Here is a 14,333-nt window from a genome sequence, read left to right as displayed (position 1 = left end):
GATTTCTTCCCCATGAGTAGCTGCTGTTGCTTTTGAATGTAGCTTAGTGCTTTTACTTTCACAATGGCAACTAGTTCTGTTTTCTCGTACGGCATAGTATTAAAATAAAGGTATCAGGAGGTCCGTTAAAGTGCTGAACATATTATAAAGGTGAACAGGAAGTGAAAACTCAATGCACTTAGCCTGTAGGAAAAAAATGTCCTGTAGTAGATACTGTTAGACTTTTGAGGTTGTATTTCTCATCCCAACTTAATATTTCTCCTGTGTCGTCTTCAAATGGACTGGACAAAACGTCATCTTCCATTTAAAATGTGGATGCATTGAATTTGGACAAAAACATAGCAACACACAAAAACACACTTTGGGTGCCAGCTGGCTGTCAAGCAGCTCTGCAGAGGGGAATCTTAGCTTATTATCTATAGAGGTCTCTACGAGCCAGAAATGAAGACTTGCTTCGAAGGTGACAAACAGTAACCCCAACTACCTTAGAAAGAATGTTGCCAGCAGATCAAGGAAGATGATCCTTTCTCTCTACTCAGCACCCATGTGGCAGTGTCTGGAATGCTGCATTCATCTGTGAGCTCCCTGTACAAGGAAGGCAAAGGTTTACTGGAGACTCACATCCAACATAGGGCCATGGAGTTGAAGGCATTTGAGCATTTTCATAAGAAGAGGGTCTGACAGAGCTGGGTCTGTTCAGTCTGGAGGAGAGAAGGCTTGCACAGAGGGAGTAAAGAATATGGATACAAATTCTTCTGAGTATTATTGAGTGAAAGGCTAGGCGGTAACAGGTAAAAGTTGATGTAAAATCTTGTCTGAACACAAGAAAAAGTCTTTTTAATGTGTGGGTTATCAAACCCTAGAACACGTTGCAGAGAGGCTGTGAAATATATATCCTTGGGGGGACACTTGAATCATGATAGGACAGTTTGAGAGGAGTGCTTGGGCTGTCGATGGTCTGGAGAGTTTCTTTCCAACCTCAACTATTTAGTAATTCTATGATAATGATATTTTGTGTGTTATTCTTTCTCAAATTTCTATTAAGAATTGTGGGAAGGGAGCATATCTCATTATTAAATCACAGAATGGCCTGGGTTGAGAAGGACCACAGTGATCATCTAGTTTCAACCCCCCTCTGCCATGTGCAGGGTTGTCAACCACCAGACCAGGCTGCCCAGAGCCACATCTAGCCTAGCCTTGAATGCCTCCAGGGATGGGATATCCACAACCTCTCTGGGCAGCCCTTTTCACTGCATCACCACCCTCTGAGTGAAAAACTTCCTTCTAATATCTAACCTACACCTCCCCTGTCTCAGTTTAAAACCATTCCCCGTTGTCCTGTCATTATCCACTCATGTAAGTAGCTGTTCTCCCTCCAGTTTGTACACTTCAGGTACAGGAAGGCCAAAAATGAGGTCTCCCCAGAGCCTTTTCTTCTCCAAGCTAAACAATCCCAGTTCCCTCAACCCTTCTTCATAGGAGAGGTGCTCCAGCCCTCTGATCATCTTAGTGGCCCTCCTCTGGACATGTTTTGGGAACTCTGCATCTTTCTTGTGCTGGAGGCCCCAGACCTGGATGCAGTACTGCAGATGAGTCCTCACAAGATCTGTGTAGAGGGGGACAATCACCTCCATCTCCCTGCTGGCCACCTATCACAATTGGAATGAACAGTGAGTTTTGGACAGGCAGTTCATTTTGTATGAAAATGGATTGCCTTTCTTGATTCTTTAAGCCTGAAACAATGTAACTGCTACTGAAGAAGAAATTCAACTGTCTGTCAATCTGCTCCTTCTCTTGAAATTATAGCATGCTGTAGGTGAATACTGTTACATAAAATGCCCCAAGAAGACAGAAAATATTAAGGTGACTGTTCTGGGGGCGTTAAACCTCTTCCTCACAAATTGGAAAGCCTGAGAATTTCCATAATGTGCTATTTGTGGTGGGTTTTATTTTGTTTTCCTGCTGCAGTGTAATACAGGTGCTATAAAATCTGCATGGACTGTTTTCTTTATTGCATGTACATTGAGTTCAGCTGATCAGACTGGAGATTTTGTATCTGGATACGTGCAGATCTGAAACAAGTAAATGTATAAACACTCTGTATTGTCATTGTCTTTAGATATAATTATTCTTTCAGAATTCTAATTGTTTTAATTTCAGGATAGATGTGTTTAGTTTACTTGGACTTCTGGGAGTGAGGATATAAGCAGAATTTGAAATGACTAGTAATTGCTGAATTGGCTGCTGAATTTTGTGGTAGATACTTTTCTTCAAGGCTGTTTGTCTCCACTTACAGATAGTGCTAGTACACTTGACCGCAGTTGAGGACGATGGTGTTCAGTCAATACAATAATGAGTAATTATGGAAGGAATATATCTTGCTTGAAACCAATACATATGAGCACAATATTAGTAAGCAGAGTGTTCTAGTTGTGTGCTAACATATTTAAGCGTTGGGAGGATCTTTGAAAATTTCTACTTCTATTATATTTTCTGTCTTTAGATTAAATTCGGTATTCAGTAACTATAGACAGTTAGCCTCACCTTCATCCCTGGAAATGTGATGGAACAACTTATCCTTGGTACTGTCTCTAGGCATTTTAAGGATAAAAAGGTTGTTAGGGACAGTCAGCCTATCTTCACCAGGGGGAAGTCATGCTTAACCAACCTGATAGCCTTTTATGAAGAAGTAACCAGGTGGATAGATGATGGTAAAGCAGTGGATGTGGTCTGTCTTGATTTCAGTAAAGCATTTGATGTTGTCTCCCAAAAGCATCTTTACAGCTAAACTGAGGAAATGTGGTCTAGACGATTGGGTAATGAGGTGAACTGGCTGAAGGAAAGAAGACAGGGAGTTATGGTCAGTGGGACAGAATCTAGTTGGTGGCCTGTGTCTAGTAGAGTCCCGCACAGAGGTCAGTACTGGGAGCAGTGCTATTCAGTGTATTCATCAATGATTCAAATGAAGGAATAGAGTACACTATCAGCAAGTTTGCTGATGACACAAAACTGGGAGGAGTGTCTGATGTGCCAGAAGGCTGTGCTGCCATCCAGTGAGGCCTAGAGAGGCTGGAGAGTTGGACAGGGAGAATGTAATGTAAATGTAAAACATATCAAGGGCAAGTGTAGAGTCATGCATCTGTAACCTCATGTACCAGTATAGGTTGGGGATTGAGCTGTTGGAGAGCAGCGTAAGGGAAAGGGATCTGGGGGTCCTGGTGGACAGCAGGATGGCCATGAGCGAGCACCATGCCCTTGTGGCCAAAAAGGACAGTGGCACACTGGGGTGTATTAGGAGGGATGTGGTTAGTAGGTCGAGAGAGGTTCTCCTCCCCCTCTACTCTGCCCTGGTGAGACCACATCTGAAATATGGTTCCAGTTCTGGGCCCTTCAGTTCAAGAAGGACAGGGAACTTCTTGAGAGAATCCAGCACAGAGCCACAAAGATGATTAGGGGAGTGGAGCATCTCCCTTATGAAGAGAGGCTGAGGCAGGTGGGTCTGTTTAGCTTGGAGGAGACTGAGGGTTGACATTATTACTGTTTATAAGTATGTAAAGTGTGAGTGTCATGAGGATGGAGTCAGGCCTATCTCAGTGACATTCAATGACAGGACAAGGGTTAATGGGTGCAAGCTGGAACGCAGGATGTTCCAAATAAATATGAGGAAAAAAACTTCTTTGCAGTGAGGATAACAAAACGCTGGACCAGGCTGCCCAGAGAGGTTGTGGGGTCTCCTTCTCTAGAGACATTCAAAACCCACCTGGATGCATTCCTGTGTGACCTAATCCAGATGTTCCTGCTCTGGCAGGGGGGTTGGACTAGGTGATCTTTTGAGGTCCCTTCCAATCCTTGACATTCTGTAATGGTCATTTCTTCTTTGCTCACCTCAAAACTTTGGAGATCTTAGTGGATGACAGTACAAACAGATGTACAGCTTCCTACTGCTATTAATACAGCTTTACCCCAGACCCTGATATCCTTTTCTATTTTACCTCTGCTGTGTCCTTTGAGGAGCCTCTATAAGCCAAACCCACAGAGCAGTGACCTGATAGCACAGGAGGAGTTCATTGTCTGCATTATCATGTCGCTTGGAAATTACGAGTGCTTGTCTAGTCAATGATCAGAAAGACTGGTACTAATCAGAGTAGTATGTTTAGTTTCAATTTTGTGTTTACCTGAAACATCAGAAGGGAAATCTGTGTGTTTTTTTTTTTGTTTTTTTTTTTTTTTTTTGGTTTGGTTTGTTTTGGTTTGGTTTGGTTTTTTTTTTTCCTCTCTTTGCTATCCAGGAGGTATAACTGAATTTAGGAAGAGAAGTACCACCTCTGAAACCTAGAATCTTTTGGCCATTAGGTTTTTGGTTTTGCTTTTTTTTCTGACAGGATTACTTGTATATAGCTTTTTGTTTTGCATGTTTATTCATGATCATCTACTTAATACAGCATCTGCAAGATGCATTAAATCACCTTGTGTAATGTTTCTTCAGTTTACTTTAGCTTGCTGAAAGTATGAAACTTGGATTATTGTATGGACTATTAGCTCTGGGTATTTCTTTTTTTCATGGAACTTCTGTGGATGTGTATGTAAGTATATCAGAAGATATTTGAGTCATTGTTAGTTATTGATTATTGTATGTGTGTGTATACTGCTGTTTCTGGTCATGACAGAGCGAGATCAGTTGTACTTGATAGAATTTACCACTTACATGCAATTATTAAAATAACTTAAAAGCTGGCAGTAAGAATAAGATTTCTATTCATGGATAACACATCATCTTTTTATATTACTCATATTTTTAGAGGTGCATCTAAGTATCTGGCTCCTGGTTTCCCATCTGTTTCTTCAAACTTATATATTATTTGGGAGATGCTTTTAAGAGCACCCATGCAGTAGAGAAATGTTTGCTAATGTTCAGACATGATGTCCTGTGTCTGTGCTCAATTGCCTCTTGTTATTTCTACAGTACCATTTAATAGAGCTTATCTCTGTCCTTGTTACACCCACCCTTCAGGGCTACACTGATGAGCTCTAACTTGAGCTCAAGTGTCTGAGCTCTCTCAAAGGTGGACGGTACTCCAGACCATTCATCATCTTCATGGTCTTTGGCTGGACTCTCTGGTATGTTCAAGTCCCTCTTCTACTAGGGATCCCAGAACTGAAAACAGTATTCCAGGCATGGCCTAATCAGTGCAAAGTAAAAGGGGAAGGGTCACTGCTGTCCACCTGCTGGTAGTAATTTGCCTACTACAGCCCAGAATACTGTTAGATTTCATAGGGGAAAAAGCACACCGCTGACTCATGCCCAACTTGGCATCCATCAGGACCCCCAAGTCTCTTTCTGCAAAGCTACTTTCCTGCTGGTTGGCCCTTTGTATGCCTTAGTGCCTGGGGTTGTTCCCTTCGGAGATGCAAAACCTCTTGCTTCCCCTTGTGAAATTACTTGAAATTCCTGTCAGCCTGTTTCTTCAGCCTATTGAGGTCCCTCTGTGTAATAGTGTGACCCGGTGGCATATCAGCTATTCAGTCAACTATTCCCAGTTCTGTGTCACCAGCTCCATCATAGGATCTGAACTGGACACAATCCTTACCCCTGGAGTACACTCCTTGTTTGTGATCTCTAGATAGACTCTGCCGCTGATCACCACCCTGTTTGCCTGTCCTTTCAGGCAGTTTTCAATACTTCTCACTGTTTGCCCATCCAGTACAAACATCAGCAGCTTGTCTGTAAGGGTTCTGTGAATGACAGGCCTTATATAAGATGGTATATTCTGCTCTTCCCTCAATTGCCAGGCCAGTCATTTCATCATAGAAGCTAATCAGGTTGGTCAGGCATGACTTCCCCATGATGAATCTGTGGTAAGTATTCCTGATGCTTTGCTTGTCTTTCCTGTGCTTGGAAATCTTTTCCAGGATCAGCTCTTGCATCATCTTCCCAGGAACTGGGGAGAGGCTGAGCAGCCAGTATAGCAGAAATTCTAAGTCAGGGTCTGAAACAGTGATTGAGCACCTGGTGGGAAGGCAGAGCCAACCCAGGGGAGCTCATGTGCATACAACGTAGCTGAGTGACTGGAAGGGGTAGAGCCTTCTCAGATCTCATATAAGGTTTGGCAGTGGAGGCAAAGGTATCTCGTTGGAGATCCCTGCCTACCTGAGGCTTTCCAAGGGTAAGCAGCATTTTTCCCTTGTTTCTGTGTCCACGGCTGCTGCATTTGGGCTTATATTTATTTGCTGCAACCTAGGAGTTTGCTACTCTTCTATTATTGCTGTGCTTTCAATTGCATTATAGGGTTGTGGCATATAGTTTTGTGTCCCTCTTCTTGAAGATGATAGTGATGTTTGTTTTCCCTCTAGTCTCCTGGCACTTCTCCAAATTACTGTGATTAATCAAGGATTAATGAGAGTGGCTTCACAGTGACATCAGGGAGCTCATTCAGCACTTTTGTGTGCATTCAGTCAGGGCCCATGGAAGTATACATCTTGCCTGTTTAAGTATTTCCTGCCTTTATCTGCTTCCCTTGAGCATGGGTTCCTTGCTGCAGTTTCTCTGTCTTGTCTCAAGGAGCAGGGATTCCAGAAAGCAAGTCTTTGTAGTAAAGACCAAGGTCAAGGCTTTCAGTACCTCAGCCTTTTTTCTGTCCTGTGTAATAGGTCTTTTCCTGTTGTTCAGAGGTAGGTATGCATTTTCTCTAGCCTTCCTGTTAACACCTGTGTACTTATGGAAGCCCTTCTTGTTGTCTTCTCATTCTGATGAGATTTGATTGCACTTTGGATCACTTAAGTTTCCTAACTTCATCCCTGAATGTTTGGGCAGTTTATCTGTGCTCCTTCCAAGGGTTGCCTGTCCTCACTTCCATCTTCCTTATACTTCCTTTTTGTGAGCACCTTGTACAGCTATGCGATCTGCCTGGCATTTCTGGACTTACCTTGATCTTAGAGGCCCTGATTCCTGAATGTCCCTGAGCTTTCTTGGACTTATTTTCAGGGCTTTATTCCACAGGACTCTTACAAGCAGATCCTTGAAGAAGTTGAAATCTGCTGTCCTAAAGTCCAGAGCCACTATTTTGCTTTTCACCCTACTTGCTGTCCTTAGATTCACCGAAGACAAGATTGCCTTTGGCCTTTCCGTTGCTAAGAAGACCCTTTGAGTGGAGGATGTGGATCACAATTGATCTTGACTGGATTTCTAACATAGGTCTCATTGTTTGGTGCATAAAAACGACAAAAGAAGTCCTCTCCTTTAGAAGAGTGGTTCATTTTTGTTGTGTCAGTATGTGGCTGTCCAATTTTTGGCTTGCCTGGGCAATACTGAGTCTGCAGGAATTGCTGATTATGAAATATGTGGTATAGTTAATGCATGTATGTCAGGGACCTTTAGGTCCATGACGGAAGAATGATCCTGATGATGGAGCTAAGTATTCTGACAGTTTTAAGGGAAGTGATGTTTGCAGCTACAGCCATTTATTTTGTTTTGTAGGGAGCTGACCTTGCTAGTTTATCTTGTTTTGCAAGAACTTGTTTAAAAGCAGGTGTTTCACTTGGGTTCCGTATCGTGTGCTGGACATGAGGATGCAGCATGCAAGATGGGGGTAGGGGGGGTTGGAAAAGCACACAAAAAAAACCCCTGCAGACCCTGGAGAGGATAAATCAGGAGGGAAGTTGTGGTGATTGAGTGAGGAAAAGTACGATTTGAAGCAGGGGATGCCCTGCTGACACTACCTATTGAATCCACTGCCAGCATGTTCCTTCACTTACTGGTGTTTCATGTCTCTCAAGGTAAATAATAATGTGCTTGCTTAGGGAGCTTCTGTTTTACCTTACTAGGGTTCATATTGCTCTTGCTTAGGGAGTTCTGCTTGCCACTTACTGGGGTTATCTAAAGTGAATGCCTGTGTGTGTGCCAAATAAAACTCATAATCCTCTGTGCTGCCTTGATTGTGTGCTTGCTTGCCTCTGCTTCTGAGACACCTTGCCTCTCAGATCCAAGAATGCCCTGAAATACATGTGTAACATGTATTTAATTTAATGTTCTCATAAAAACACATTAAAAACAGAGCAACAAAAACTTAAAACAAGTGGGATTTATGACCCGTTTCTGTGAAAACTGAATAGGTTTGGTTCAGTGGAAGTAGTTGCAGTTCTTAGTCAGTTCTCAAACTTGTTCATCAGAGATTTTTGATGGCATTTTACTTGTCCTGTGTTTAATCCATAAGAACATTCACAAATATTTTTACTACCAAAAAAGAGATGGCATGAATAAGGCATGATTGTTAAGTGAGGGGTATTTTTCTCTGTTAAGATAGGTCTTAAAAAAGTCTATTAAAGAGACATGACAAAGTATTTTGTTCAGTTTATGTCAAATTAAAATAGGGCAGCAAATATGTTATGAAATTGATGATTTTTTACAGCCTTCGCAGGATTATGTTTAGCCAGCACATAAAAATGCATGCAGTTATTTGTCTCAACTTTATCTTGCCACAGTTTAATTCTAGTATTGTTATGGTTTGAAACATAGCACAGATGAGTTTCACCTTGAAACACACGTTGATTAAGCAAGTAGTCAGATGTACCAAAAATGAAAAATGACTCACAGTTTTAGTGTTTTCAGTTGTGGCACAAATTTTCCTTCTTATTCCATAAATGGCTTGACTTCATTTCGCAACCTGTCCAAGCTTTGGGCTTCCAGCTTTTCTAGGCTTGTCATAATTTAGATGGAGACAGCCATCTTAAAGTCAGAGAGAGACTTTAAGACTTTAAGACTTACTTCTGGAGGGGTGTCCAGTCTTCCTAGACCCCTTTATTTGACAGGTCTGAATTCTGAGTAGATCAACATCCACCTTCAGGACGTTGAAAGTAGCAATTTTACTGGACTTGACCAGGACTCTTGAACTCTACTATTTTGTAGGTCATTGCTATCTTTGTTTGAAGACAAGAGAATCTGTATATCTCAGCTATAGTTTCTAAAACTTATTAGTAATTGTCCTTTCTAGTGTGGAATTGTTTAGGCCTCGGCCTGTATGGTAATCTTATTTTTAAGGGATGTTTATTTTTTAAGTCTTCTTCTGCCTTTATTATTTGTACTTTTTAGGTGCGTTGAATGTGAACCCTGATGCCGATGATTCCATTTCAACAGAAAGACTACCTACAGATATCAATTGGATGAAGAAAGATAGGAAAGAATGTAGTAGGAATCAGAGTAGAAGAAGTTTATTATGTCCTAGTCTGCCTGAAAAAGTTACAGATTATGGAAGCTCTTCCACAAAGCATTATGATGTTTATAATCCAGAAAGTCGGTATGGGAATTCTGAAGACTTTCACCAGTATTTTGGTACCAGTAGAAGTTCAAGGAATCGCAGCTTTCAAAGTCAGAGGTGGCACAGATCAAGGAATGATACCACATGTACTAAAAGTAAGGTAAGACAAAGCACTACAGAAGCAGCTGCATGTCCTGGAATTTCAGATGCTGCAAAGCTACCTGGAAGAAGAGCGCCTATTAAAGGATACAATGAATTTATCTCCTCGGAGAGTGACAGGGAAGTAGCTAATGCAGATAGCAGAGGAGCGAAGCCAAAGAAAACACACCTCATACATGCATCTGGAAGAGGTTTCAGGGAGAAGGGAAAGCAAGTACATGAGCGAGAAAAAAGAATGAGCTCTAAACAGAAAGTAGAGCTTTTTGAAAATGTTCCATCTTTGGATTTGACTCAGTCAGACTCTTCGGAATCTTCTGCTGGAAAGGCATTCAGTGAGGCACCAATTGGTAGTGGGGATGAGCAGAAAGGCTACAATTATGTACACAAAAGATATCCCCGAAAGCCTATGTGGAATAAACCCCTGATAGAGAAAGATTATCAGAAGAAACATGATTCTCACCATAGCAAAAATACAAAAGTGGGTAAGAAGTCATCTTTTGCTTATACTCCAAAAGACAAAAATGAGAGGAAGAAAGAATTCTCTGATCACAAAAATGATGAGAATGTGACCAGTGAGATCAGAAATGAATTGCTTGAGTCCACCAGATGTAATGGAAGAAAGTTCTTGCTAAAGGGGGATCAAGTACCTTCCCTTAATTTCAGCTGGACCCAGTACTGGAAAAAGCAAAGTGATATACCAAAAAACAAAGAAACTCATACAGGTAACCTTTATAAATTATCTTGTACTCAAGTATTAAAGATTCAGTCTTAAGTAGTTTAATCTGTCATCAAATTTGACTAGTTGATGCTGCTTATTATTTCACATGAGCTTAGTATTAGTATTTGGGTAAATGTGGGATTTCTGATTAGGCGGGTGGTTTGTAAGTTTAGTAGAGAAGAACATGTATGTTATTAAATATTTTTCTACTCCCAGACTGCAAGTGATGGCCCATCAGGCATCACGTTTAAAGACAAAAAAAATGTACATGGAAGGGTTCTGAACATTGAGTCTTGAGAAGAGCAGTAGTTGTGAAATTCACTTTTACATAATTCGTCTCCTGTTTTATGTAAGAGCAGGAGCATCTCAGGACAACTGTGTTCTGTTTGTAACTTTTTTCTTGCTATATTTTTTTTAATGGTAGTATGAAAAATTAATTAGAAATAGAGAATACATCTGACTATTTTGATTGCATTTGATAATGGAAAGTGCACTCTTAGCTTTTTGCTCCCTGGTTGGATTTTGTGTCAGCTCAAATGGTTAGGAACATAAAAGATGAAATGTAAACCATTTGAGTTTCTTCAATGCCACAGTCTGGTTTTTGTTTCGCCCAAGTTCCCTGGTCATGCTCTTAGACAAACTTATGAGTGCATTGAGAAAGTCCTGGTGTATGCATGGGTTCCTATTTCAGATGCAGTAACGAAGAAGAGAGGTTTGTGTCCTTTTCCTGTTGAACAAATGTTGAAATGTATATTTAATTCATTGTTGCAAAGCATCTCAACCTGATCTTCTGCTGATTAGAATGATAGAGATGCATAGACTAATTTTTGCTACCTTAACTAAGCTGTTGAATCTTGTGATTTTGCTTCTCAGCATCTCTTTTCTTTCAGAGCTTAGAAAGTAATAGCATAATCAGGAAGTGTAAGTTGACTCCAGTAAGAGGCTCTCATCTCTTGAGAGATGCTCAAAAATCAGAAGTTTCCTTGATCCTTTGTAATGTTAAAAATATGCAGGAGCCTGATGATCTACTTGAATCATTAAATGAAAGATGTCTCAGTCTTTCTCCCGGAATTATTCTTAAATGAGAAACATGTTATGTTATAACCTGAAAAAGGTAGTGTTTTTTTTACAGGAAGTTTAAGGATCTTTCCACAGTTGCAGCATTTCTTTGCTTGCCTTAGTTGTGAGCTCTTTTGGAAACAACTGTATACTGCCACCGTTGTTAGGGACAGTCTTTCTAGCTGTTTAAAGGACAGCCATAATCTCTGTGGGCAATTTATGAATGTTTCTGTCTTCTAGTATTAGTTGTGTAGTCTTCCAGAGAGGATGATAATTAAATTTAATTTTGAGACTTCTGTAGTTAGTTAATAAGCTTCAAGATTTTTGTTGTAAACTTTACATGAAACTAGACTTTCTGTATAAGGTGAGTAAAATGCTTCTTGCAAGTTTAGAACTATAATTTTTTTTGTAAGATCACAACAATTGCCATTCATCGCCAAGAATTACCGATGTTATGGGAGTCTCACACTCCCTTTCACTGCTCTAAAGTTTGAAAAATGTGTATCTAGTATCTTCTAGAAGTAAGCTACTACTTTACTTAAAGTCACAAAGGAAAAAGAAGTTATGTTAAAAGTTACATAAAGTCTTGGAACTTTATTTCTTACATAACTGAAGCTTTGTTAAGCTTTGTTTGCAAGTGATATGTTTTATTTGCAGGGTCTTTAATTGAGCAGCTGACAACAGAGAAGTATGAATGTATGGTATGTTGTGAGGTTGTCCGAATAGTAGCACCTGTGTGGAGCTGTCAGAATTGCTACCACGTATTCCACCTGAATTGTATTAAGAAATGGGCGAGATCACCAGCTTCTCAAGCTGAAGGTAGGTGTTCTGATGTATACACATTTTTCTCTCAAATCTGTATAATAGTAAAATATGTTTTCTATATGTAAAATGAATTCTAAATGCTTTCTGATCAAGGTAACTAGTAAACAGAAACCAAGTTTTAAATCAGAAATGTTTTCCAGGGTTCTTTGCATGCTTCATATAGTCCTCTTGGCTATTTTCTTTCTAGTATTCTGACTAAAACTGATTTCTAGGTTTGGATTCAATGAAATCAGTGCATCAAGATGCAAAACTGTCTGTTTTCCTACACACAAAGAAATCCCATTCTCTTATTCAAACAAAAGCAGTACTTAAAGCATTAGTTGCCTGATTTTATATAATCACTCCTTAGTTCTGTTCTCAAATAAGAAGCACACCTCAAAACTGTCACTAAAGTAATATAGGGAAATGACCCAAGTCTTCTGGCTTGTTTTCCCTAATCTTTGCAGCCAGTACAGCTCTCCGAACCGGCTTAATGCTTGATCAGAGCAGTAGCTGTGCAAAGGAGGTTTTCCTTGTTTGACAAGATAGCTACTTTGGGTGCTTTGAATATTAACAGTGTTTTAAGTAACCTTATGGTTTAGCAATTTGCTGTTTTCACAAGAATTTGTGAAGTATGTATGGTACTGGATCCTGTGTGTGAGAGACCTTGAGGTATTCACAAATAGAAGTTAAAGATACTGTATCAGTAGAACAGATTCTGTAGCTACTGTAAGGATTGATGCTATGCTGTCAGAATTAAGAATTTTACTTGATTTTGTGACTAACAATTTTGCTTCAGTGTAGTTTCTTTACAGTAGAATATTTCAATATAGATTCTACTTTTCAAGCTTTATATAATGTTGATGAATTCAACAGAATTCCAGCAGTAATTATTCTGTATCATAAGAAAAATAAGACAATCATCTACCTAACTCAACAGCATTATTTATTTATTTATTTTTGTAAGAAAACTGATGTTTTTCTGGTGGAGATTTATCTTAAATGTGCAGAGCCAAGAAGGAATGCTAGGATGGGTCATCTAATCTCAGCACTAAACTTCAGAGCTGCTCCATTGCGTGTCTGGCTTAGTGAGAATCTTTATTTCACAGAGATCAATATTGAGTGTTCTTTCCTCGGTGTTTTTGAAGCAATTGAATGTTTCACAGTCACAGAATCGTGGGGTTGGAAGGGACTTCCAGAGATCATTAAGTCCAACCCCCCTGCCAAAGCAGGTTCCCTACACCAGGTCGCACAGTTTGGCATCCAGGCAGGTCTTGAATATCTCCAGAGAAGGAGACTCCACAACCCCCATGGGCAGCCTGTTCCAGTGCTCTGTCACCCTCACCATAAAGAAGTTCTTGCACACATTTGTGTAGAACTTCCTATGCTCCAGTTTCTGTCATCCCCCAACCTGTACTGGTGCATGCAATTATTCCTCCCCAGGTGCAAGACTCTACGCTTGCTTTTGTTAAACTTCATCTGATTTCTTACTGCCCAGCTCTCCAGCCTGTCCAGGTCTCGCTGAATGGCAGCACAGCCTTCAGGTGTGTCAGCCAATCCTCCCAACTTCGTATCATCAAACTTGCTGACTGTCCCCTCATCAAGGTTATTGATGAAGATGTTGAACAAGTCCAGACCCAGCGGCGACCCCTGGGGAACACCGCTAGTTACAGGTCTCCAACTGGACTCTGCATTGCCAATGACGACCCTCTGTGCTCTGCCAGCCAGTTCTCAACCCACCTCACTGTCCACTTATCTATCCCATACTTCCTCAGCTTTGTTATAAGGGTGTCATGGGGGACAGTATCAAATGCCTTGCTGAAATCAGGGTAGACTACATCCACCACTCTCCCCCCATCCATCCAGCCAGTGGCAACATCATAGAAGGCTACCAGGTTGGTTGAGCATGACCTTCCCTTGGTGAACCCATGCTGACTACTCCTGATAACCTTCTTTTTTTCCAGTTGTCTGTAGATGGCATCCAGCACAAGCTGTTCCATCACCTTTCCAGGGACAGACGTGAGGCTGGATGGCCTATAGTTATCTCCCATACAAGAGACATTATTGTCATAATGACCTACATATCTTCCTAGCCAGATATGACAGAATTCGATAAGCATCTTTATGAATGTCTTTACACTGCAGTTTGTATTTTCATGAATGTTTCTTTCCTTATGCTGACATTACTCATTACTGCCAAACAGCATACTCCTGAAACACAGAAGTGTGTTCTATTAAATGTAATAAAGTATTTAATATAATATACCAACTTAAAGAAGTAGTGTCCTTGTTAATAGCTAGGTATAGTGACTATTTAAATAAAGCAGATTATTCTGATTTAT

The 14,333-nt window shown here is 40.5% G+C and overlaps 1 protein-coding gene across 3 annotated transcripts in view; it reads left to right on the top strand.

Moving 5' to 3' along the window:
- Positions 1–14,333, top strand: part of NFX1 (nuclear transcription factor, X-box binding 1) — a 68,967-nt gene that overhangs the window by 1,525 nt on the left and 53,109 nt on the right. For all 3 annotated transcript variants that reach the window (XR_011902851.1, XM_072329348.1, XM_072329349.1), the window contains exons 2-3: positions 9,086–10,132; positions 11,845–12,006. Coding sequence is in view for 2 of the 3 variants with exons in the window: in XM_072329348.1 (XP_072185449.1) it covers positions 9,086–10,132; positions 11,845–12,006 (1,209 nt within the window). In the remaining variant the exon portion in view is untranslated. The remainder of the gene's footprint in view (positions 1–9,085; positions 10,133–11,844; positions 12,007–14,333) is intronic.

The sequence above is a fragment of the Excalfactoria chinensis genome, chromosome 2 (genome assembly GCF_039878825.1).
Source record: "Excalfactoria chinensis isolate bCotChi1 chromosome 2, bCotChi1.hap2, whole genome shotgun sequence".
NCBI lineage: Eukaryota > Metazoa > Chordata > Aves > Galliformes > Phasianidae > Excalfactoria > Excalfactoria chinensis.
The sequence above is the reverse complement of the archived record's forward strand: the minus strand, read 5'-3'. Positions and strand labels throughout refer to the sequence as shown.